We start from the raw sequence: 26,011 nt of genomic DNA, 5'->3' as shown, positions 1-26,011 counted from the left end.
CACCGCCTCGCTGTAATCCCTCACTGTCAACCTCCCAGCCTCCAAAGTGACTCTTCCCTCTATTTACCCCACTGTCCATCAGCTGCTGTTTTGTCTTGCCGTACTGAAAGGTGGTCAAAATGCATCGTTGTCACTTGTTCCACTCTCATCCGTCTATAATATCTGCCTTCTTCGTTGTCCATCCATATCATTCCCCTTCGTGCAATTCTCATATTTACGTGTTTTTTTTTACGCATCTCAAATGTCATCTCATTACCGGTACTTTAGCACTTTGCCGAGCTGTGTTCCACCAGCTCAGTATCTAACCGGCTCAGTATCTAACCGGCTCAGTATCTAACCGGCTCAGTATCTAACCGGCTCAGTATCTAACCGGCTCAGTATTAACAGGCTCAGTAACTAACCGGCTCAGTATCTAACCGGCTCAGTAACTAACCGGCTCAGTATCTAACCGGCTCAGTATCTAACCGGCTCAGTATTAACAGGCTCAGTAACTAACCGGAGAACAGACCTGGCCTCACGCCCCTGGGTGCCAAGTGGCCACGCGGTGGAGACCGGTTCACACTGGTCCATACAGCCCACCGGTCGGAGTGTCCAGCCCTCCCTATCGCCGACGTCACCAGGCTGAATCACTGCCGGGGGGGGGGGGGGGCTGACTGACAGAGATAGAAAGAAAGGTAATAAAGCAGGCAGACAGCCGCCTCAGAAGAGTGAAGAGAATAAAGAGACACTGAGGGCACTGGCAGACGGCACGATGACTCTAGAGATTTAGGATGATGGGCAGGACTGGTGTGTGTTTATGTGTGCATGGATTGGTGTGCATGAGTGTGTGTGTGTGTCGGTGCACGTGTGGAACACGTATGTCAGTTACAATGAATAATGAGGGCGGCATAGATTAATGAGATGCAAATTGAGTCTTTTCTGTGAGGGCTGCAGAGCGTCTGTCGCTCTAAAGAGCCACCTTCCCTGAGCCTAACTCTTTGTTTCCCGTTCATCGTTCTCTTCCCTCCTCTGGATCCTTCATTCGTCTGTGAGCAGCCCTTCACCCTGTAGCTCACCATGGCTACCCCTCTCACTCTCCAGTGAGCCGTCTTGCCTGCATGTCTGTCTCACCCTCCTACTCTTCTTGTCTACTAGCAGCCCACCCTCATCGGGTTCTACGTGCCACACATGTTCATGTGCCTGCGGGCAGCGGAGAAGTTAAACATGTCTGCACAATTTGGAAGGCTCGTCCAAAACATACCTAGGATTAGTCAATTTAGCGGTTTCAGGTCAGCTACACAATATTGTTTGTAGTTGCATTAGTTAATTTTACTCTGACTTCTTACACAAATAATACACAAATAATACATAGATTAATCCTCAATTACATATATATTTGTATATATATAAACATATATTCACGCTCCACAGGCAAATCTTACGGTCAGAGATTTTGTCAATATATAGATAACTTGTTTTACCCACACAGACTCACACATTTAGCCTCCCCACCTCTCTCTGTCATGGTGAATTAGGTTTTTCATTTCCCAAGCTGCCTACAGTAGTTATGAAATAGCAGCACTCTCGCCCGCTCTCTCTCTTGCTTTCTCTCTCTCTCTCTCGCTCTCGCTCTCGCTCTCGCTCTCGCTCTTTTTCTTGCTCGCTCTCTCTCTCGCACTCACTCTCTCTCTCGCTCGTTCTCTTGCTCGCTCGCTCGCTCTCTCTCGCTCTCTCCCCTGTCTAGCTCTCCCTATCTCATAGCTCTAATCAGATGTCTCATCTGATTTACTTCACTAATCATCTCCACCAATGCGCTCGTTTGCATTTTTAGTGCCTTTGTCACAAAAGTGACCTCATCTCTCCTCCCCAAAGTCTATTTTACGCTGCACATTTAGAATTCAATAAAAATAGTGTGTAAAACATTTAGGACTTCATAATGCCATGCATTCAGTGTGTATCGCTGTTTTTTTTTTATCCCATTAATCATCTCAACCTCCGATAAAGTTCAGGGTAAAGTAGTGCAATCTCATGAACATTATTGATCAAAATAACGATGTGTAATTTTTTTCTTTACGTATCGTCCAATGACATTTCTGTTTCCCATTAAGGCGGGCTAATAGCCTCATCCTCATTAGCCTTTGTCTAGCGGCCTGTGTTTCCTATCCCACAGAGAGGGCCCTTATCTCATTTTAATATAGACATCATCCGGCTAGTGCCAGGAGAAGATCCCTGAAATGAAAAGACATCCATAAGTCTCTAGAACAGACCTTTTCCCACCACGCTGCCAATGTAACACCCTTGGATTGGATTGGACAACTCATTAATTCAGAGATGGCGTTTGTCTTTTTTGTTTTGTCCGCATCACATCACGCACTTCTTGCTCAGTATTGCTGTTGATCGAGTGCGGTTGTGATATTTGACCTATGTGTCACATTGGAGGTGCTCTCATATCTATTAGGCTCTGGAATTGGCCATAACACTGCCAGTGTATGACCTAAAGCATTACCTCATCCCTCCTCCCCCTCCTCCCCCCTGGTCTGTCGATGACTCACCCAGGCAGACGGAGCCCTCACCTGCTCTCTCCAGTGCGTCTGGGCTGGGTTTGTCTTTGTCTTTCAATTAGTATTTCCTTGGCTTATTGCTGTGTTCAGTACGGTACTTGTTTATCAATTTAAATGATCACAATAGTTATATTATTAACAGTTGCTTTCATTATTTGTCATAACAACAATTATTGAATTGATTTTACCTTCTTTTTTTTTATTAATTATTATTTTTATTCGATTTCACATAGAATTACACAGTTAATAGCAGATAAGCTGGAAGAAGTAGGGGTCAAGACATTTACAAACTGGACTGCATAGTTGTTATTTGATATTTAGTCACTTTGAAGATGTATTCATCCAAAGCAGAGCATACAATAAAAATTGGAGTAGGCACCAAAACATAAGAGTTCAACAACTGGAGAGTTTGGTGGAGCTTACAGAAGGTGCGGTTACTTATCATGTTGACGGCTTCATTTATGGCCGCCAGATCAGAATCTATCCATGATGAAACATGACATCCTGTGTTCACACACGGTCGGTCCTCATAGGACCTGCCCCCTCTCACTGCTGTCGTGTTGTGAATGAAGGCCAAGGCAGGTGGAGGTCAGTGCCGCTGCTGCTGTGATGTCTCCCTTCAGAGACAGCGGAGGGTAATCAAACAGGGATGGCCTGGGAGGAGGAAAGGCCAGTGTTATTCAGCTGGGATCCCGGGGCAATGAGGGCCTCAGGTTACTGGGAGATTGTGTTCTTTGGGGGCCCCCGCTGGACTAAAGGAGAGAAGCTTCTCTGTCTCTGGTGTCTGGAGGACTGACCCTTGAACCAGTGACCTGGTACTGACAGACACAGGGACGCTGCTCTCCAACACACGGGATGTTCTGGTCTCAGGAGACGCGCGCTGCTCGCGTTCAGCCATGCCTGTCATCATCGGGGAGGTTTTGAAGCGGGCGCTGTCATGGACATCGTTGTAGCCCCATGTGGTCTGCCTCTATGACACACACACACACACACACACACACACACACACACACACACACACACACACACACACACACACACACACACACACACACACACACACACACACACACACTCACTCTGGTTGACACCATAGGGGTCTTCTCAAAGTTATTTTGTCCAACACAAACCCGCTCTCACAGTAAGCTTCTATCCCGGGACGTCCATCCCGCTGGCCTCAGTCCATACTAATCCGACATCGGGATGGGAGGGATTTGTTTCACCAACTCATTTCTTTGTAACCTGTGTGTTTTATCCTTAGCCCTGGGCGCTCCCCCATCTCCTTTGACCATGAGATCGTGATGATGAATCATGTGTACAAGGAGAGGTTCCCCAAGGTATGTATGCAGAAAAAAAAACACCTTCAATAATGGATTTCTTCAATCAGCTTCACGTCATAGCTTAACATTTTAACAGTGGATCAATATTTCTTAATTATTAATAGCATAATAAAAGGATCTTGCATTCTATTTGATGAGCCTTCTTTAATGTTCAATGTTCCCGTTTATCCGTCTCAAAGCCTCCCTGTGACTCCCTCTCCTCCCCCCTCCCCACCCCTCCTCCCCCCTCCTCACCCCTTCCCCCCCACCCCTCCCCCCCAGGCCAGGGCTCAGATGGAGGTGCGCCTGGCGGAGCTGCTCTCGTCCTGGGCCCCGGACACGGTGCAGCCGCTGGCGGACGGGGTGCTGAGCTTCATCCACCACCAGCTGACGGAGCTGTCCAGGGACTGCCTGCAGAAGAGCCGCGAGGGCCTCATCACCTCGCGCTACTTCTACGAGCTGCAGGAGAGCCTGGAGAAGCTGATGCAGGATGTGAGTGTTCACCGCACGGCCAACACTAGACCTGGGGGAGGATGTGAGTGGGTCCTCCACCCAGCTGGGCCTGGGGGAGGATGTGAGTGGGTCCTCCACCCTGCTGGGCCTGGGGGAGGATGTGAGTGGGTCCTCCACCCAGCTGGGCCTGGGGGAGGATGTGAGTGGGTCCTCCGCCCTGCTGGGCCTGGGGGAGGATGTGAGTGGGTTCTCTCCTCTGCTGGGCCTGGGGGAGGATGTGAGTGGGTCCTCCACCCAGCTGGGCCTGGGGGAGGATGTGAGTGGGTCCTCCACCCAGCTGGGCCTGGGGGAGGATGTGAGTGGGTCCTCCACCCAGCTGGGCCTGGGGGAGGATGTGAGTGGGTCCTCCAACCTGCTGGGCCTGGGGGAGGATGTGAGTGGGTCCTCCACCCAGCTGGGCCTGGGGGAGGATGTGAGTGGGTCATCCACCCAGCTGGGCCTGGGGGAGGATGTGAGTGGGTCCTCCAACCTGCTGGGCCTGGGGGAGGATGTGAGTGGGTCCTCCAACCTGCTGGGCCTGGGGGAGGATGTGAGTGGGTCCTCCAACCTGCTGGGCCTGGGGGAGGATGTGAGTGGGTCCTCCACCCAACTGGGCCTGGGGGAGGATGTGAGTGGGTTCTCTCCTCTGCTGGGCCTGGGGGAGGATGTGAGTGGGTCCTCCACCCTGCTGGGCCTGGGGGAGGATGTGAGTGGGTTCTCTCCTCTGCTGGGCCTGGGGGAGGATGTGAGTGGGTTCTCCGCCCTGCTGGGCCTGGGGGAGGATGTGAGTGGGTCCTCCACCCTGCTGGGCCTGGGGGAGGATGTGAGTGGGTTCTTGTATGGATGTAAACAGCCTTCTTCTGCTGTTGACCTGTAAGCGCATCCGGACCAACGGAGGATGTTCATTCCCAGTTCTTACCCCCGTCTCTCACCCCGGGACCGGGACAGCCTGTACGGCCTGATTCCAGGTGTTGGACTCACACACCTCTCCGGAGTGAGACGTCATGTGTGAGTGTACACACCCCCCCCCCCCCCCCTCCCCCCGGTCACGGTCGGTCTGGTGAGGACCAACCCACCCGGTGACGCACCCCCCCCTGCCTCACCCATCATCGTTAGGGCTGTCTCTGGCCAGTGATGTCATAGCTGCGAGCCAGCCTGCTTCTGACCGGCCCAACGGCCAGGAGAAGATGATCACTGCAGGTACTGCCTGATGCCGGGCCATATGGCCCGCGCCCCCCCCGCCCCGCCCCGCCCCCCCACCCCGCCCCGCCCCCCCACCCCGCCCCGCCCCCCCACCCCGCCCATGTATCATACACACGCATACCAGTGGCTACACGTTGCCCCTTTTTACACCTCTATCAGCACCTGATCAGAGTGAGTACCGAGCAGAATGTGGGTCTGGTGGAAGATGGGATGGAACTAACTGTTAATCCCAGACCTCTCTCCCTCTCTCTCTCTCTCTCTCTCTCTCTCTCTCTCACTCTCACTCTCACTCTCACTCACTCTCACTCTCACTTTTCCTCTCACTCTCTCTCTCTCCCTCTCTCTCTCTCTCTCTCTCTCTCTCTTTCGTCCCCACATAGAGGCATCACCCACCCTGATTTTAATTTCACCCTCCAGCAGTCAGCAGCGCTGACGGATGACTCTCCCAGACGGAGGGAGGGGGGGGGAGAGAAGGAGGGATACACAGTTTAGGGACCAGGAAGGCTGGGGGGGGGGGGGATGTCTGTGATTGGCTGATGGAAGCATCCCGCTCTCTCCCTGAGTCGGGGGGGGGGAGGTGTGTGGGGGGGAACAGGAGCCTGTTAGAATGCTTCTGGAGGGGGTCCGATCTCAGTCAAGACATTCCACCACTTGGATCACATCCTAAACACACACACACACACACGACCCTGCCGCCATCGCAGGCTGGAGGATGACATCACCTGTTAGCCTCTGATTGGCCGCAGGTGCTAGAGGAGGAGGAGGTGTTAGGGGAGCAGCCAGCGCGGTCACAACAAGCCGGCCATGAGGCAGTGAGCGGGTGGAATGGCGGCCTGCCACAGCCTACGGCTGCGTCGCTCTCTGGGAGCCCTGTGGCAGGTGTTGATCCTTTTGGACGGAGTCATGTCTGGAGTGTCGTGGCAGAGGAGGCTTGAGGACGAAGAGGAGCTGCTGGGAGAGATGATGAGGAGAAGCGAGTGGAAGGTGTGCGCAAAGAGCTGGAGGAAGGAGGGAGTTCCAGACTGCTCAGTTGAGTCCATTTCGGTTCAATTTAGTCCGGCTTTTTGTTGGAGTGATGGAACTCTTTCATGCTGCCAAAGCGAAAAATTGCTATGGTTCTGTGGTTGTGTCTGGGCCTCCTCACACTTCAGTGGAGTTGGAGAGTTGGATCAGACACGTTGGTTGCCTGCTAAAAGAAACCGCGTAATGTCGTTGGAAAAACCAATCAATAAGGTGCTGAACCTGCGCCGTTAAATTGATTGTGAGTGATCAGTTGTCTGGCATCATAGGCCTACCGGTCCGTGGGTCTTAGAGCTCTAGAGATCTCATTAGTAGTTTGGAGATTCATTGATTCATGTATTACTTACATGTTTTTATCTTTAATAATTTAGTTTTAATTAGTTGGTTTCATCACTTGCCTTTTATTTTGTTTCATGGTTATATATACCTGTGTTAATGCTTAAATTATTTAAAAAGCATTCTCCTCTTGATGCTTCAGTTAACTTAGACCTTCCCTGGTAATGTCAGCTGCCTGTGTTATTATCTGAGTGAGGCTGAAGGCCACGAAGCAGCAGACACACACCAAGCAGAGAGCTCCTTCAGCCTCAGAGGGCCTGTTGGCCGTGGTTGTCTCTCCGGGCTATGGGGCAGAAGGGCAGGTTGACCAGGGACATGCATGACGTCGTCGCGGGTCGTCCAGCTCCTTTGTTCTGCTCCGTCTCCATCCCCACCGTGGATGTGCAGGTGGTCCATCAATCCCCCGACCTCTCCATCCCCTCGTGCCTCAGGCCTCTCATCTCTCTCCCCGTCAGAGGGGCCAGAGCGCTGTCTCCAGCAGCCGGAGCCCCACCATCAGTCCTGTCCCCGCTCCTCGTGTCGTGACCCCATTACCCAGCCAGCAGGAGGCCTCTCTCCTTCTGCTTCCTCCACATCCTCTCCTCCTTCCTACTGTCAGACCGCTCCCCTACGCCCCTCCCCTCCTCTCCCCCCCCCATCCGTCCCCTGTTGGGGGACGCTGTGACCCGCCACGCTATCACCATGGCAACCGCCTACCCCGTCGCCTGGCCATGCCCTGGAGCCAACCCTGGGAGACCCTGTTCGATCCCGCTGTCGGTCACCTGAGGGTATGGGGGGGGGGGGGGGGGGGACAGCATGTCGATTGGTCCCCAGCATCACCATCAGTCACTTTCGTTCGCTTTCCTTGTTCTGGAAGCTCCAGCCAGAGGAGGATGTCATTTACCTTTGTGAAGGTTTCTGGATCACAACTTAAACTTTGAAAAAAAAACGGTTATACAAATCTTTGTAGAAAGGTCCTTCTTTCATAAAGCGCCGCAACAACCTTCAGCATGGGGTTATCTTCTACAAAGGAGCAGCTGAAGTCCAGCAGAGGAAAGAAGTCATGGGTAAACGCGTTACATTGGGAATGACGTGGTTGTCTTTGTTGACCTTCCCTTTGAGATGGAATGCTGTGTGCCAACAACACATACAAGCTGTTAACATATAATTATGGCCACGAGGGACACGGTCTCCCATTAGACCCTTGGTTGTGGATATACAGTGCACCTGACAACCAGATATATACAGTCCACACACACACACACACACACACACACACACACACACACACACACACACACACACACACACACACACACACACACACTCTCTCTCTGACTGGTTAATTAGCCAGCCTGCCCCTCAAGGCAGTCCCTCAGCCGTCCATCATTCACCGATCACAGCGCTATACGGTGAGCACACATAATCAATCTCCCACGCTCCCATCTCGCCGCACACAGCGCGCTCCATACCTGTGTTTAGCACACACATACAGTACATAAACAGCGGCTCTCATCTCCGGCTTTCATTAGTTATAAATTATTCAGGGACCGTGGGGGGGCCACGGGGGGCCCCGCGGGGTGCTGGCCGTCTGTCTGTCCGCGGGCCCCGTCGTGTCTCTATTAGCCCGCTCCCACACACGGGCCAAGGCCAACACATTGTTTATTAACAGGCTCGCCACCGGCCGGCCGTGCAGACGCGGGGGACGACCGCGTGCCTGGTGGCAGACACACACGGGCCCCAACATGATGCATGTTTAACTCAAGCATACACACACTTTGCGTTTCAACCCATTCTTTCTCCCAGTTCCCTCTCCCAGTGGTGCTGGGAGCCAGGGGATGTGTTCCCGGTCTGATACTGTGGATCGGTGATAAATTGCTGTGTCTCGGAGCTGGCAGGGCGTTTTAGGGTGAATGTGACGCGAGAGGAATGCTGATTTAAAGGACCTTGCGTTGCCTGGTTAAGCCAGAAGAGATGGTCCTAGAGATGACGTTTGTTTGCCCGTTCATTCGCTTCTTCTTGGTGAAGGCCGGGGAGTGGTTCAGCCACTCCAAGGTCAGAGGAAGAGCCGAATACAGAAGGCTCTGAATGAAGAATCAAAGAAACACCGACTGTAGCCATCGATGTAGCCAATCGATGAGGCCAAACCATCAACTGGTTTCATCTCCAGCCATAACGTCCCTTGGATTGTTATCCATGTTATCAAACCCCAGAGCTGCTTTCATTGGGGTTATAGAGAGGACAAGCTCCTAATGCATATTAATATATTATCCTGGTACACATTTAGCATTGGTGCTGGGCTCCAAGAACCCTGTATTCAGTAAAGGTCCTGAATCGCAGTAGACATTGTGAACAGTCCACTGTAACGTGTGAGTTACGTGAGGTCCTTTGTGTGTCCACTATAACATGTGAGTAACGTGAGAACAGTCTACTGTAACATGTGAGTAACGTGAGGTCCTGTGTGTGTCCACTATAACATGTGAGTAACGTGAGAACAGTCCACTGTAACGTGTGAGTTACGTGAGGTCCTGTGTGTGTCCACTATAACATGTGAGTAACGTGAGAACAGTCTACTGTAACATGTGAGTAACGTGAGGTCCTGTGTGTGTCCACTGTAACGTGTGAGTAACGTGAGGTCCTGTGTTTCCAGGCCCACGAGCGCTCGGAGAGTGTGGAGGTGGCCTTCGTGACGCAGCTGGTCAGGAAGCTGATGATCGTGATCGCCCGGCCCGCTCGCCTGCTTGAGTGTCTGGTAAGAGTCGCCGCGCAGCCAAACCTTTTGGTCATCAGGGTTCATTTCTTCCTCATGAAGCTTTTTGGCAAACTAGATGTTTTTATAATTACTAATATTATTACAAATGTGTGTAGAATTCATTCAATGCGTGGAATTATGATACTCTCACATCTTGATCTTTAATTTTTTGGGAATGGAACGAATATTTCTTGACTCACTTTTAATGCTTCTATTAATATTAATACAGTATATGCCTTCCTGTACACCATTAAGACATAACATTTTCATATTCCATGCCACTGTAAATTACAGCAATTACAGTGAAGCATATTCCCATATTTACAAGTAATTGGATTTTCACACTGCAAAGACTATCATGCTCCTGCTTAATTAACATTCTAGATCAATCCTGCACTCGGTGTCAAAAGATTTAAGCGGAGCAATTAATTAATTGCATTCCACTGGGAGTTTTAAATTAGACGAAGGGGTAATTGAGTTAGCATACACACACTTGCAGTTCTGCACCTCTCATAACTGCTAGTGTGCAGCTTTGTTATTAATATCAGTAGCCGCCCCCCACCCCCCCGACAATCATCTCTCTAATACCCAAGACGAGAGATGAGACGATAGTAATGGAGGATAGAGGGGAGAGAGGAGGGGGAGAGAGGGGAGAGAGGAGGGGGAGAGAGGAGGGGGAGGAGAGAGGAGGAGGAGAGAGGAGGAGGAGGAGGAGGAGAGAGGAGGAGGAGGAGAGAGGGGAGAGGGGAGAGAAGAGGAGGAGAGAGGAGGAGGAGAGAGAGGAGGAGGAGAGAGGGGAGGAGAGAGGAGGAGGAGAGAGGAGGAGGAGAGAGGGGAGAGGAGGAGAGAGGGGAGAGGAGGAGGAGAGAGGAGGAGGAGGAGAGAGGGGAGAGGGGAGAGAGGAGGAGGAGAGAGGAGGAGGAGAGAGGGGAGGAGAGAGGGGAGAGAGGAGGAGAGAGGGGAGAGGGGAGAGAGGAGGAGGAGAGAGGGGAGGAGAGAGGGGAGAGAGGAGGAGAGAGGGGAGAGAGGAGAGAGGAGGAGGAGAGAGGAGGAGGAGAGAGGGGAGAGAGGAGAGAGGAGGAGAGAGGAGAGAGTGGAGAGAGGAGGAGGAGAGAGGAGGAGGAGAGAGGGGGAGGAGAGAGGGGAGAGAGGAGAGAGGAGGAGAGAGAGGAGGAGAGAGGGGAGAGAGGAGGAGGAGAGAGGAGGAGGAGAGAGGAGTGAGAGGAGAGAGGAGGAGAGAGGAGGAGGAGAGAGGGGGAGGAGAGAGGGGGAGGAGAGAGGGGAGAGGGGAGGGGGAGAGAGGAGGAGGAGAGAGGGGAGAGAAGAGGGGGAGAGAGGAGGAGGAGAGAGGGGAGAGAGGAGGAGGAGAGAGAAGAGGAGGGGAGAGGGGAGAGAGGAGAGGGGAGAGAAGAGGAGGGAGGGGAGAGATGAGGAGGAGAGAGGGGAGAGGGGAGTTAATACCAATAAGGGTGGAACGAGGGACGGCAAGATGAGAGTCCATCGGATAGCGAGGGAGGGAGGAGGGAGGATGGGGGAGAGATGAGTCATACACGGGAGCTGGCCCCGCTGTTCAGAGTGTAGTCCTGACTGATGACCACCGTGACACCCAGCAGGGGGGGTCCTACACACAGCCCCACTGTGGGTGTTACTGTGATATGGTTTAATGTGTGGGGGAGTCTGTGGCCTTGGACACTGGGCGCTGAGGGTGGGGGGAGAAGCACATGCCCACCTTAGACACAGCGATGCTCATCTTCCACGTACATGCAGAACCACTTGTGTGTTCAAACAGCCAATAGAAGTAGCTTTTATTGAGGCCCGCAGGATGTCTAAGAACAGCACTGTGATAACACAGCACTATCCTAGTGCTGGTGTTCAGCACCAGTACCCCACCCTCCAAGAGCCTGTCGGCCCCCCAGCAGGGCTCTCCTCATCTCAGACGGTTCAGGGCTCTTCTGTTCAGCCCCCCCTCTCTCTCCCGTGTGTGCGTGCAGGAGTTCGACCCCGAGGAGTTCTACCACCTGTTGGAGGCAGCAGAGGGCCATGCCAAGGAAGGCCAGGGCATCAAGTCGGACATCCCCAGATACATCATCAGCCAGCTGGGGCTCACCAGAGACCCCCTGGAGGGTACGGTGACGCCAGCTCTCTGCCGGCACCCTCAGTAACACAAACACATGATGCACCCTGTCTACAGCGTACACAGTCACCCACCATCACCATACACATGATGCACCCTGTCTAGAGCGTACACAGTCACCCCACCATCACCATACACATGATGCACCCCGTCCACAGCATACACATTAACCCCACCCACACAGTCACCCACCCACAGCATACACAGTAACCCCATCCACAGAGTCACCCCACCCAGCCTATCCACAGACGCAGGGCGATGCCCTCCTGCGTAGCGGGACCCCCGGTTGAATCCGAGGGGTCTTCCTCTGTGGTTTGGGCTGGGGGGTATCTCTTCCGGGGGGTCTTCCTCTGTGGTTTGGGCTGGGGGTAACTCTTTCGTCTGTGGTCCTCTAGAAATGGCCCAGCTGAGCAGCTATGACAGTGGCCACCCAGACACCCCTGAGACCGACGATTCAGTAGATGTAAGTAAACGTATAGCCGATATGTTATCCATCCATCGCTGAACCTTATCCATGAATCTAGAACCAAGTCCAAGGTACATCCGCCGACCACACCCCCTGGAAACACGGGTGATGCAGCTCGTTATAATGCATAGCTCATCAGTCTTGGATTAGTCCAAGTACCTTGTGAGGCTCCCAAGACGTGAGAGCACACGCTCGCCCGTCTGGACAGGCTGTAGGCCGTGTGCAGTCGGTCCTTGTGCTCACGGGGCTTATGGGTGCACAGTGGGGTTGGATTCCTGTCTGAGGTCCGTTTTGTGTTTCAGGGCCGAGGCGCCGCAGTCGCCCCGCAGACCAAAACCAAACCGCCGCGCGAGGAAGACTTTGAGAACATCAAACTCATCAGCAACGGGGCCTATGGGTACGAGGCCCTGCTCTCACAGTCTGCTCTTCGTTTCTCCCTGTTGGTTTCATGTCTCTGTCCCTCCCTGTGACTGTAAGCTAGTTCAGAGCTCAAGGTTACGACCTCCGTTTGAAGCCCTGTCCACCACTCTGATGGTAACGCACTGTTCTGTATGTTAGCTGTCACTGTTGTATACGGGGAACGGGTTAGCCTAGCGATTGTTAGTGCTTGCACTTGGTTCTATGGCTCTATCTTTACTGTACCGACAGTGATATATTGTTTCACTTCTTATGACAAATATACTTATTGTCGCTTGGGATAAAAGCGTCTGCTAAATGGCCAAAATGTAAATTCTTGTTTCCGAGACTTTCATTTCCTTTGAGGCTTTTAGTTTTTTCGCCAGACCTTCCCTCATTTTATTTTTACATTTATAATGGAGATCCACAGATCTTCTTGTGGTTTATGACGGGGGTTCGGTACCCGGCGTAAAGGTTCCTACATCCCCTCATGCTCCTCACGGGGGGTTTGAACCTGCTGTAACGGACCCCCCCCCCCGTGCGCCCCACAGGGCGGTGTTCCTGGTTCTTGTGGTTTATGACGGGGGGTATGTACCTGCTGTAACGGACCCCCCCCCCCACAGGGCGGTGTTCCTGGTTCTTGTGGTTTATGAAGGGGGGGTATGTACCTGCTGTAACAGACCCCCCCCCCCACAGGGCGGTGTTCCTGGTTCTTGTGGTTTATGAAGGGGGGTATGTACCTGCTGTAACGGACCCCCCCCCCGTGCCCCCCACAGGGCGGTGTTCCTGGTGCGCCACAAGGAGACGCGGCAGCGCTTCGCCATGAAGAAGATCAACAAGCAGAACCTGATCCTGAGGAACCAGATCCAGCAGGCCTTCGTGGAGAGGGACATCCTGACCTTCGCCGAGAACCCCTTCGTGGTGTCCATGTTCTGCTCCTTCGAGACCAGGAGGCACCTCTGCATGGTCATGGAGTACGTGGAGGGTAAGGCCCCCCCGCTGTCCTCCTGGTTGAGGAGGGTTTGGTCACTCCATCGCCGTCATGGCTGCTCGTATCTGCCCGCTGCAGGCTGTTCTTCTTTTGCGTCAGCATGGGATGATATGTACCGTGTGCCCTTTTACTATACAACCTTCTGTGTTATTCAGATTCTCCCTGGCTCTCTCTCATGGTGTGTGTGTGTGTGTGTGTGTGTGTGTGTGTGTGTGTGTGTGTGTGTGTGTGTGTGTGTGTGTGTGTGTGTGTGTGTGTGTGTGTGTGTGTGTGTGTGTGTGTGTGTGTGCGCCCCCCAGGCGGGGACTGTGCCACTCTGCTGAAGAACATCGGCGCCCTGCCGGTGGACATGGCTCGCATGTACTTTGCAGAGACGGTCTTGGCCCTGGAGTACCTGCACAACTACGGCATCGTGCACAGAGACCTCAAACCCGACAAGTAAGAGCATGCACCCAGATGAGTGTAAATACATGATGTATTGTACCAGTGTCTCTCTTTGTATTTTGTGTTCATAGGTCTAACCTAAATCTGTTCCCTTACGTATTTCTATGAATATATCAAAGATTCCAAACTATGGATGTGTGTTTCATACTGAGCTCTCTGTGTTCCCGTAGCCTTCTGATCACGTCCATGGGCCACATTAAGCTGACCGACTTTGGTCTGTCTAAGATCGGTCTGATGAGCCTCACCACTAACCTGTATGAAGGCCACATCGAGAAGGACACCAGAGAGTTCCTGGACAAACAGGTCAGCCTCACATCACTTCTCCATACACTCTGGAGATCTCCTTTCCCCTGACTGTGAAGAGACGTGGTGTTAGTGTATAAAAGAAGATGCCTTTGTGTCCACCTTGTTGTAGCAAGATGTTTCAGGGTGTTAGTGGCATCTCTTCTGGCCATGTGACACCGTAAGCTCCAAGCCAGCAACCAAGAGCATCTCTGCGTGTGGTCGCCCAGCTCCGAACCTCATGATTAAATGCATCTTCATAAGATCAGCGGGGAGACCACTGTGTCCGCCGTGTGTGAGCGAAAACAAAGATGGTTAAAGATGTTTCAAAATCATTTGAATTAACCTCTGCAAAACGGTTGGACTATCACAGCCAATTGAAAATGTTTTTGGCTTTGCCGGGTGTAATCCTTTTATATTCGTGTCAGGCTGTTGGAAACAAAACTGAAAACTGCATGCTTCCACATCAATCAACCAGTGTACGGTCTCTTAGTATCCAAACAGATTTGGGCAAATCTTTGCAAATTTGGGCAAATCTTTTAAGCTGCAGCCTTGTTGTGGAGTCTGTGCCTAACGGGGTGCCGTGCCTCTGCTCCCCAGGTGTGCGGCACGCCGGAGTACATCGCCCCAGAGGTCATCCTGAGGCAGGGCTACGGCAAGCCCGTGGACTGGTGGGCCATGGGGGTCATCCTGTACGAGTTCCTGGTGGGCTGCGCCCCCTTCTTCGGGGACACCCCGGAGGAGCTGTTTGGACAGGTCATCAGCGGTAAGCCGGCCCCACACACACCACAGGGAGGGGGCGGGGGGCGGGGCCTTGGGCGGGGGGCGGGGCCTATTCAATTTGGTATTTCTTTGTGATATGCTGCCTCGCCAACACTTGCCAGGTAAAAATTTGCAGAAACAATGTCAGCAAAGAAAGGGCCAGTGCTTCCGTCCCTTTCATTGTTCTACGCTTACAAGTGTTGTATTCAATCAAAGATCTTTAGCTAGATAAATAGAAGTGTGTTCCTCCCTGCTGATAGTGCTGTCTTATCTCTGGTTCTGTTCTGTAAGTGAGACGTTCTGAGGGCAGAAGAGAGCAGCAGAACAGAGAGATGATCTGATCGTTAAAAGCAAAGCGGGCTGCCTGATGCACACGGCCATGAGACTCGAGGGGAAACCCGTTAGCATCTTCCCTTCACAGATGGTTTATGCTTTGATTTCTCTCTGATGAAAGTGGAAATCGATGTCCACAAACCCTGCATTGATTTCATACATCTTATGTGCACGTGTCTTCCTGTACATATCTATGCACCATGAGTTTCCCTGGGCGTCCTTGAGTGATGCGTGTCCTAGGGTTACCCTGTAAATAACTGAGCGGGTCGTATCGTCTCTCAGATCTCAGTTATTGTCTTCTGGATCAATACGGAGAGCATACAATAAAAACAGCAGGCTGAGATCAATAGGAATAAGGGCCTTATTTCCCAGAGGAGCTGCTGAACTGAGGCGTCCTTTCTCCTCTGTCGGGGTTCTAGACGAGATCATCTGGCCTGAGGACGAAGAGGCCCTCCCCCTGGAGGCCCAGGACCTGATCTGCAAGCTGCTGAGGCAGAACCCCCTGGAGCGGCTGGGCACAGGTCACCCCCACACAGACACACACACACACACACACACACACACACACACACAGGTCACCCCCACACAGACACACACACAGACACACACACAGACACACACACACACACACACACACACTCACACACAGACACACACAGGTCACCCCCACACAGACACACACAGGTCACCCCCACACAGACACACAGCCAGCGACCATCGGGTCGGCATCCACACCCAATGAGACCCGATGTTCACTAAACCCTGCTTCCTGTGCACAGGGAGTGCGTACGAGGTGAAGCAGCACGGCTTCTTCACGGAGCTGGACTGGAACGGCCTGCTGAGGCAGAAGGCCGAGTTCATCCCTCAGCTGGAGTCGGAGGACGACACCAGCTACTTCGACAGTACGTTGCTCCTCTTCCTCCATTTCCAGGGTCTCTCCGGTCCTTTGCTCCTCCTTTCTCCACTACTGGGCAGTGAACGTTTGACCTCTGGGCAATGAATGGTTGACCTCTGTTCAGTGAACGGTTGACCTCTGTTCAGTGAACGGTTGACCTCTGGGCAGCGAACCGTTTACCTCTGTTCAGTGAACGGTTGACCTCTGTTCAGTGAACGGTTGACCTCTGTTCAGTGAACCGTTGACCTCTGTTCAGTGAACCGTTGACCTCTGTTCAGTGAACCGTTGACCTCTGTTCAGTGAACGGTTGACCTCTGTTCAGTGAACGGTTGACCTCTGTTCAGTGAACGGTTGACCTCTGTTCAGTGAACGGTTGACCTCTGGGCAGCGAACCGTTTACCTCTGTTCAGTGAACGGTTGACCTCTGTTCAGTGAACGGTTGACCTCTGTTCAGTGAACGGTTGACCTCTGTTCAGTGAACCGTTGACCTCTGTTCAGTGAACCGTTGACCTCTGTTCAGTGAACCGTTGACCTCTGTTCAGTGAACGGTTGACCTCTGTTCAGTGAACGGTTGACCTCTGAGTTCCTCCCCTCCTGTCTCCCGGCCTGTTGGGCTGGGCTTTGTAGAGGTGACTCTAGCCAACGCTCGCACAATGCAAGCAAACACATAATGAAATATGCATGGGGACATTTCCTTTAGGAATCTTAGGAGCTTTAATTTCTTGTGTAACTAGATTATCAGCAGCTCAACTAATCAAAGAGATCGTTAGGAGAGCTCAATGGAAGATAGTCATGTGCCCGGTCGATTTACAAAATCGATGCTCCATGGTGATTACTCTTGACATGCTGAAGGTCACCATTTTGTAAACAACTGTGTGTGTGTGTGTGTGTGTGTGTGTGTGTGTGTGTGTGTGTGTGTGTGTGTGTGTGTGTGTGTGTGTGTGTGTGTGTGTGTGTGTGTGTGTGTGTGTGTGTGTGTGTCGCAGCTCGCGCCGACCGCTACCACCACCTGGACTCTGAGGACGAGGACGACACCAACGACGAGGAGCACGTGGAGATCCGCCAGTTCTCCTCCTGCTCCCCCCGCTTCAGCAAGGTACACACACACACACACACACACACACACACACACACACACACACACACACACGCATCATACAGCGCGCAGTGCAGGGGTCCCCCTGGGCACCAGGGGTCCCCCTGGGCACCAGGCCCGGTCCCTGCTGGTTTTGGTGCATGCGTCTCAGACCACAGTGTGTAGTTACCTCACTGCCCAGGCACACCCGAGCCTGTCCTACCATGAGGAAAGGGTTCTACTGAAGGAGAACCTTTAGGCAAGTGGAGAGAGAAAGTGAGTGGTAGAGAGCAGGACCTCAGCACAACCCTCCCTCTGTGCTCCCCCCCCTGTGTCTCTTCACCGTTGAGAAGCGTTGCATTTCACTCAACTTTGATAGACTGGCGTTAATAATTCTCGAAACTTATCCGGGAAGAGATGCCCTGATTAGTCAGACACTAGAGCCTACGGATGGCTCTGGTCATTCTAACAAGGTCCACTCAAATGGCATCTCTTGATTCTTAGCACCTTTAAACCAACAGACTCTTGTCTGGGTGGTTCAGCCCTTTCTGATGACCTCTGGGATTAGATTAGATTAGAATCATATTTATTGTCATTACGAAGTAACGGGTTACAGTGCAACACAATATAGGTGGGTCTAACCAGAGTGCAAACATCAGTTTGAGCAACATGCATCTATAAATACAAGTACAGTATAATATCTGTGCAGCAAATAGTTAATTAACAGTTCTAATTACAGTAAAGGGCAGCAGAGGTCATCAAACAGATGACCTGTGTGGTGACCTCTGACCCCTGTGATGACCCTTGTGATGACCCCTGACCCCTGTGATGACCCTTGTGGTGACCTCTGACCCCTGTGGTGACCTCTGAACCGTGCGTTGACCCCCTGCAGGTGTACAGCAGCATGGAGCGCCTCTCCCTCCACGAGGAGAAGCGGACCCCCCCGGCCAACAAGCGCAGCCTCAGCGAGGAGGGGGGGCAGCGGGCGGACAGCCTCGGCGGCCTGAAGCCCCGGGACCACCGGGCCTGGCTGGTGGGCTCGCCGGAGATGTGAGTGTTGCCGTGGTTACGCTGAGCGGGAGGTCCCCCCGCCGTGGGACAGGAGAGATGAGCCAGAGCCAGAACAGAGCCCCGGTTGGTTGCTGACGGAGTCTGTTTGTGTCCCCCCCCCACCCAGCCTGAGGAAGCGTCTGTCGGTGTCGGAGTCGTCCCACACGGAGAGCGACTCCAGCCCCCCCCTCACCGTGCGCCGCCGCTGCTGCTCGGCCATCATCGAGATGCCTCGCTTCGCCATCTCCTCCGAGGAGGAGGGGCTCGCTCCAGGTACAGCCGCACAGCCTCAGGGTCACATGACAGGTCACATGACCCAGGGGTCCTGTCTGTAGAACCTCAGGGTCACATGACCCAGGGGTCCTGTCTGTAGAACCTCAGGGTCACATGACCCAGGGGTCCTGTCCCTAGAACCTCAGGGTCACATGACCCAGGGGTTCTGTCTGTAGAACCTCAGGGTCACATGACCCAGGGGTTCTGTCTGTAGAACCTCTGGGTCACATGACAGCCCTGTACCCAGGCGTTGTGTCTGTACTAAGGAAGGGACTGTGGAGATAGGGTTAGCCTAACCCTATGATATGTATTGCAGTTATGGACATCTTTCGATTCGGTACATCTTTCAATGTAAATTAAGTTTTTGCATGCAACCTGTACAACAGAGTGTTGTTGATGCGTCTCATCTAGGCGTCTACAGGCACCGTTCATTTCTCGTACATTCCAGTTTCTTGCCTCAAGTGCGCCGTTGGCTTTGCTCCGTCAGGAGGCTGGAGGCCGGCTCTAACTCTGCCGTCTGTTTGGTGTTGTGTGTGCTGGGTTGGCTCAGCAGGCCCAGCCGGCTGCCGCAAGAGCCCCAGCATGCTGGGGGTGAGGGGGGCGCGCAGTGAGGAGCTGCCCACCTCCATCCCGGAGCTGCCCGTTGAGAGGGAGCTGAAGCTGGAGGACACGCCCGCCACCGCCAGCTCCAGCGCCAGCTCCAGCTCCAGCTCCAGCTCCAGCTCCAGCCAGCTCAGCAGGGCCGCCGGCACACGTCAGTCCAACAAACACGCTCCCACAACTACACACCTGGCATGGAACACCTGGACACGCATTCAGAGCACAAGAAGCAGAAGTAGTAAAAATATGAGGAACCAAATGTAGAATCAAGGAATACAATTGTTGACATAGGGTGAACAACTGGACTCAAGTAAAACCATGTTACAGAAAAGCTTAACTGTCATTAGGGTGTCAAACATCTCTTTCTCCTGTGTGTCTCTGTGTGTGTGTGTGTGTGTGTGTGTGTGTGTGTGTGTGTGTGTGTGTGTGTGTGTGTGTGTGTGTGTCTCTGTGTGTGTGTGTGTGTGTGTGTGTGTGTGTCTCTGTGTGTGTGTGTGTGTGTGTCTTTGTGTGTGTGTCTGTGTATGCGCGCGTGCAGCTGGTAGTCTGGGCGCTGTGAGCGAGCGAGCCACTGGCGGTAGCGGCGTCCCGGACAGTGGCCCCGCCTCCAGCGTCCCGGACAGTAGCCCCGCCTCCACGCCGAAGGCCATCAGCGACCTGGCGGCCCGCCGCGCGCGCCACCGCCTGCTCTCCGGGGACGCGGACAAACACGCCGCGCTGCCCACCTCCCGACCCATCAACAAGGTCATCAAGTCGGCCTCCGCCACCGCCCTGTCCCTCATGATCCCCGCAGGTCAGTCGGGTCAGGGGTCACCGGGGTCAGGGGTCACCGGGGTCAGGAGTCACCGGGGTCAGGGGTCTGATGGTAGCATAGTATACATACATTCACTCGCAGATGGAAATACCGTTTTTATGAAGCCCCAAACTTAATCCAAATGGTCTGCCATTCATTAATTAGTTAACATTCTGGCGTCAAGCCTCTGCCTAGCCTTGATGTTTTGCAGGAATACAAGTGAAATAAACACGTAACGTATGTGTTAATTCCAGCGTTGTGTACTATTGCATTCCCTAGACCACCACGGAGCCTCGCCATTGGCTAGCCCAATGTCGCCCCACTCCTTGTCGTCCAATCCGTCGTCCCGGGACTCCTCTCCGAGCCGGGACATGTCCCCCGCCGTGGGGCCCGTGAAGCCGGCCATCATCATCCACCGAGTGGGCAAGAAGTACGGCTTCACCCTGAGAGCCATCCGGGTGTACATGGGAGACACAGACGTCTACACAGTGCACCACATGGTCTGGGTGAGTCTGGGCAACGCACCGGCCTGCACACACCGGCCCCCAAACACGGGCCTCCACAGATAGGCCTCCACACACCGGTCCCCAAACACGGGCCTCCACAGATAGGCCTCCACACACCGGCCCCCAAACACGGGCCTCCACAGATAGGCCTCCACACACCGGCCCCCAAACACGGGCCTCCACAGATAGGCCTCAACACACTGGCCTCAACGCACGGGCCTCAATACAGTGACCTCAACACACAGACACACTGGCCTCAACGCACGGGCCTCAATACAGTGACCTCAACACACAGACACACTGGCCTCAACGCACGGGCCTCAATACAGAGGTCTCATCATGGATGCTCTTCAGGATCTACTGACAGTCCTCTCTACTCTGACACGGTACTCACTGTTAAACCAAACAGTGATTAAATGTACCTAGCTTGGGCTGGGGCATCATCTTGTTGTTCAACCAAAGAGACTCACACCAGTAACCAAGAGGACGGAGTGACTCAAGAGCTGAGTTCTTGTTGTTGACACAAGATGGCAGTAAACAACTATTTACCCAAGTGGGTCACCTTCTCTTGGAGGCTGTTCCTCTTACCTTTCCTCTTTCTATCGATCGCTAAATGCCATTTGTTTCCCCTCTTCTCTTCCATTACCTCTGTGTCTCTGTCTCTCTCTGTCTCTCCCCCTCTCTCTCTCTCTCTCTCTCTCTCTCTCTTCCTCTCTCCTCTCTCCTCTCTCCTCTCTCCTCTCTCTCTCTCTCTCTCTCTCTCAGCATGTGGAGGCCAAGGGTCCGGCCCACGATGCCGGCCTGAGGGAGGGGGATCTTATCACCCACGTCAACGGAGAGCCGGTCCACGGCCTGGTGCACACGGAGGTGGTGGAGATCATCCTCAAGGTGGGAGGAAGCTCACGCACATACACACACATTGAGATGCACACGTGACCTTATAAGGGCTATCATAGTAGATGGAAGCAATAACTATATTTAAGTTATGAAGGTTGGAAGATGTAATCGACACACAGACACACACAGAAACACACACACGCGTGTCTAAGCTGTTGTGTGTGTGTCCCTCAGAGCGGCGCCAAAGTATCCATCTCGGCCACGCCCTTCGAGAACACGTCCATCAAGGTGGGCCCCGCCCGCAAGGTCGGCAGCAAGTCCAAGATGGCGCGGCGCAACAAGAAGAGCAAGACCAAAGAGCAGGGCCAGGACAGGTGAGTCCTCACTGTGACACCTGGTAACTACAGTAGAGCAGGACAGGTGAGTCCTCACTAACACCTGGTAACTACAGTAGAGCAGGACAGGTGAGTCCTCACTAACACCTGGTAACTACAGTAGAGCAGGACAGGTGAGTCCTCACTGACACCTGGTAACTACAGTAGAGCAGGACAGATGAGTCCTCACTAACACCTGGTAACTACAGTAGAGCAGGACAGGTGAGTCCTCACTAACACCTGGTAACTACAGTAGAGCAGGACAGATGAGTCCTCACTAACACCTGGTAACTACAGTAGAGCAGGACAGGTGAGTCTTCACTAACACCTGGTAACTACAGTAGAGCAGGACAGGTGAGTCCTCACTAACACCTGGTAACTACAGTAGAGCAGGACAGGACAGGTGAGTCCTCACTAACACCTGGTAACTACAGTAGAGCAGGACAGATGAGTCCTCACTAACACCTGGTAACTACAGTAGAACAGGACAGGTGAGTCCTCACTAACACCTGGTAACTACAGTAGAGCAGGACAGGTGAGTCCTCACTAACACCTGGTAACTACAGTAGAGCAGGACAGGACAGGTGAGTCCTCACTAACACCTGGTAACTACAGTAGAGCAGGACAGGTGAGTCCTCACTGACACCTGGTAACTACAGTAGAGCAGGACAGGACAGGTGAGTCCTCACTAACACCTGGTAACTACAGTAGAGCAGGACAGGTGAGTCCTCACTGACACCTGGTAACTACAGTAGAGCAGGACAGGTGAGTCCTCACTAACACCTGGTAACTACAGTAGAGCAGGACAGGTGAGTCCTCACTAACACCTGGTAACTACAGTAGAGCAGGACAGGTGAGTCCTCACTAACACCTGGTAACTACAGTAGAGCAGGACAGGTGAGTCCTCACTAACACCTGGTAACTACAGTAGAGCAGGACAGGTGAGTCCTCACTAACACCTGGTAACTACAGTAGAGCAGGACAGGTGAGTCCTCACTAACACCTGGTAACTACAGTAGAGCAGGACAGGTGAGTCCTCACTAACACCTGGTAACTACAGTAGAGCAGGACAGGACAGGTGAGTCCTCACTAACACCTGGTAACTACAGTAGAGCAGGACAGGTGAGTCCTCACTGACACCTGGTAACTACAGTAGAGCAGGACAGGTGAGGGAGCCACATTCTGAAACACACATCACGATAAACGTCCCACCTGTTACTGTCAGACAAGAGGGATTACCCCGAACCAATCAGGGAGGAGATGCCCTGATGAGTCAGAACCAAGCCGGCCTCGTACAGCAGCAGAGAGTCACTGCCTGTCTGTCACTGCGAGCTGACGGATGTCTCTAACCGTCCTCCCGCCCCTTGACCCCGCTGCGTCGTGACCCCCTCTGTTCCCCCAGCAGTAAGAAGAGGACCTCTCTGTTCCGGAAGATCACCAAGCAGGCGTCGCTGCTGCACACCAGCCGCAGCCTGTCCTCCCTCAACCGCTCCCTGTCCTCGGGGGAGAGCGGCTCAGCCTCCCCCACCCACAACCTGTCCCCCCGCAGCCCCACCCAGGGCTACCGCTCCACCCCCGACTCCACCCACTCTGGTCAGCACACCCCCACCCACCTCCCCTCAGGTAGCAATGAACTGCTGCTTGGGATTCATCCACTCAGTGAAGAGTGAACTGATGAATCACGTGGTGATGGACACTGACTGCTGTCTGTTTTACTGTGTGTGTGTGTGTGTGTGTGTGTGTGTGTGTGTGTGTGTGTGTGTGTGTGTGTGTGTGTGTGTGTGTGTGTGTGTGTGTGTGTGTGTGTGTGTGTGTGTGTGTGTGTGTGTGTGTGTGTGTGTGTGTCTCTCCTCCAGTGGGCGGTAACTCGTCCCAGAGCAGCTCTCCCAGCTCCAGCGTCCCCAACTCCCCGGCCAGCTCGGGCCACATCCGTCCCAGCTCGCTGCACGGCCTGGCCCCCAAGCTGCAGCGGCAGTACCGCTCCCCCCGCCGCAAGTCTGCCGGCAACATCCCCCTGTCGCCGCTGGCCCGCACGCCCTCGCCCCCCCCCCAGAGCTCCTCCCCCCAGCGCTCGCCCTCCCCCTCCCACCCGCTGGGCCAGTCCTTCCCCGTCAAGCTGCACTCCTCCCCGCCGCTGGCCCGCCAGATCTCCCGGCCGAAGAGCGGAGAGCCCCCGCGGTCGCCCCTCCTGAAGAGGGTGCAGTCGGCCGAGAAGCTGGCCTCCTCGCTGTCCTCCTCGCTGTCCTCCTCGCCCTCCTCCTGCTCCGCCCCCGGGGGGGTGGGGGGGGCGGCGGGGGAGAAGAAGGGCGGCGGCGGCCGGAAGCACAGCCTGGAGCTCTGCCACTCGGACTTCAAGAAGGAGCTGCTGCAGAGAGAGCCCGGCCTGCAGAGCCTGCAGGTAGGGGGGGGGGGTGCACGGGGGTAGGATCAGGGAGGGGGGGGGGTAGGATCAGGGAGGGGGGGGGTAGGATCAGGGAGGGGGGGGGGTAGGATCAGGGAGGGGGGGAACGGGGGTAGTGCTGTGTGTTGCTAAGCGTGTTGTGATGTGTTGCGTTGTGTGTTGCCCCCCCAGGAGTGTCCCAGCGAGGGGGGGCTGTTCCCTGCGGGCCGCGGCGTGGAGCAGGGCAGCCTGCAGAAGCACCCGAGGGGCCGCCCCGAGGGGGAGGGCCCCGCCCCCCCCGGGCTGCTGGGCCTGGCCCCCGGGAAGAGCAAGCTGAAGGACAAGCTGTCGGCCATCCGGCAGGACCGCGCCGGGCGCCGCGAGGCGCTGCAGAAGCAGGACGCCATCCACGAGGTGGACTCCTCAGAGGACGACACGGACGACGGCTCGGAGGACAGCCAGGACGGGCGGCGCCGGCCCCCCAGCCCCCCGCTGCTGCGGCCCGCCACGGTGCGCAGCGGGCCGGGGGGCACGCTGCCCTCCCTCTGCCTGGCCCCCTCCCACCTCCCCCCGCCGGGCCGGCCCACCCGCTCCGTCACGCCGCCCTCCGTCTGCGAGGGCCCGGGGGCCGGCCGGGGGGGGCCGGAGGGCGGGGCCCGGGACCCCCCCCCCTTCTCCACCCCGGGCAGTGCCTTCATCTCGGTCACCAAGGACCCCTTCCTGAAGCCCGCCCCCCCGGGGGAGTGGAAGAGGCCCAGGGTGAAGGCCGCGCCCCCGGAGGACCGCCCCCCCCCCCGCCCCCTCCTGCCCCTCCCCAGGGACCCCCAAAGAGAAGAAGGAGGCGGACAACCGGCGCCAGGCCCAGAGCATGGCTGCTGCTGCTGTGGCCGCCGCCGGGCCCCGCCCCCCTCCGGGGCCCCGCCCCCCGCCTCAGCCTCCCCCTCCACCCCCCCGGCCCCGGCCCCGGCCGCCCCCCCGGGGGCCCCGCCCTCCCCAGACCGCCTCTCGGCCTCCCCCCCCAGACAATGTAAACCTGTTGAACCACTAGGGGGCGCGTCGGAGCCCCCGGGCTGCGCCGCCCCGACCCCCCCCACCGCGGGCGCCCAGACCCCCCCCCCCAGACAGACGGCCCCAGTCGGCCCCCGGCCTCGGGAGGGGCCCCTCACCAGGAGCCCCTCGAGGCGAGGCCTCTCAAAGCCGCCACTACTGCGCCCCCACACGTGTTCGCGCCCTCAGTCGCCCCCCCCAGGGCCACGGTGAGCCCCTCTACTGCCCCCGCAGCCCCCGGGCCCCAGCCGGAGAGACCGGGGGCCCCGAAGGCCCCGGGCGCCCCCGCCGCCACGCAACACGACAAAACCACCAGCAAGAGGACATAGCAGCGGCCGCCGTCCCGCAGACACGCCCCCAGAGAGACAGACCCCTCCCACACGACACCACCTGACTGTACACCGTCCAATCAAAGCGGAGACGGACAGAAACGTAGCGAGCCAGCGTAGCCTCCGGGGGCAGCAGACACGGGGGTAGTTGTTCCGTCCCCGTTGTGCTGTTCCTGTGTGTGTCGTGGCCGCGGTCTTGGCGTCCTGAATCTGGTTTCTGCGTTCGTTATCTCGACTACTTGTGTTGGTGTAAAGGTTGTCTGTCCGCTGTGTTTTGGATCGATGTGTGGGGTAGAAATAAAGAGTTCAGCGGCCCCGTCAGCCTTCACTCCAGGAGCCACACACTCACCCTCCGATTGTCTTTCTGTGTATGCTGCCTCATCGCCTTTCACCTTGAAGCTAG

General features: G+C 55.0%; 1 protein-coding gene across 1 annotated transcript in view; it reads left to right on the top strand.

The window, feature by feature from the left end:
• mast2 (microtubule associated serine/threonine kinase 2) overlaps window positions 1–25,608 on the top strand; it is a 107,809-nt gene extending 82,201 nt beyond the window's left edge. The window contains exons 10-33 of the mRNA XM_056603324.1: window positions 3,802–3,877; window positions 4,142–4,351; window positions 9,540–9,641; window positions 11,633–11,765; window positions 12,171–12,238; window positions 12,544–12,638; window positions 13,414–13,622; window positions 13,928–14,066; window positions 14,243–14,375; window positions 14,955–15,120; window positions 15,869–15,970; window positions 16,229–16,351; window positions 17,331–17,440; window positions 18,312–18,469; window positions 18,597–18,742; window positions 19,296–19,496; window positions 19,881–20,135; window positions 20,415–20,641; window positions 21,407–21,529; window positions 21,713–21,852; window positions 23,255–23,445; window positions 23,709–24,250; window positions 24,425–25,098; window positions 25,281–25,608. Coding sequence (XP_056459299.1) covers window positions 3,802–3,877; window positions 4,142–4,351; window positions 9,540–9,641; window positions 11,633–11,765; window positions 12,171–12,238; window positions 12,544–12,638; window positions 13,414–13,622; window positions 13,928–14,066; window positions 14,243–14,375; window positions 14,955–15,120; window positions 15,869–15,970; window positions 16,229–16,351; window positions 17,331–17,440; window positions 18,312–18,469; window positions 18,597–18,742; window positions 19,296–19,496; window positions 19,881–20,135; window positions 20,415–20,641; window positions 21,407–21,529; window positions 21,713–21,852; window positions 23,255–23,445; window positions 23,709–24,250; window positions 24,425–25,098; window positions 25,281–25,608 — 4,651 coding nt within the window. The remainder of the gene's footprint in view (window positions 1–3,801; window positions 3,878–4,141; window positions 4,352–9,539; window positions 9,642–11,632; window positions 11,766–12,170; window positions 12,239–12,543; window positions 12,639–13,413; window positions 13,623–13,927; window positions 14,067–14,242; window positions 14,376–14,954; window positions 15,121–15,868; window positions 15,971–16,228; window positions 16,352–17,330; window positions 17,441–18,311; window positions 18,470–18,596; window positions 18,743–19,295; window positions 19,497–19,880; window positions 20,136–20,414; window positions 20,642–21,406; window positions 21,530–21,712; window positions 21,853–23,254; window positions 23,446–23,708; window positions 24,251–24,424; window positions 25,099–25,280) is intronic.
• The last annotated feature ends 403 nt before the right edge of the window (window positions 25,609–26,011 follow it).

The sequence above is a fragment of the Gadus chalcogrammus genome, chromosome 12 (genome assembly GCF_026213295.1).
Source record: "Gadus chalcogrammus isolate NIFS_2021 chromosome 12, NIFS_Gcha_1.0, whole genome shotgun sequence".
Taxonomy (NCBI): domain Eukaryota; kingdom Metazoa; phylum Chordata; class Actinopteri; order Gadiformes; family Gadidae; genus Gadus; species Gadus chalcogrammus.
The sequence above is the reverse complement of the archived record's forward strand: the minus strand, read 5'-3'. Positions and strand labels throughout refer to the sequence as shown.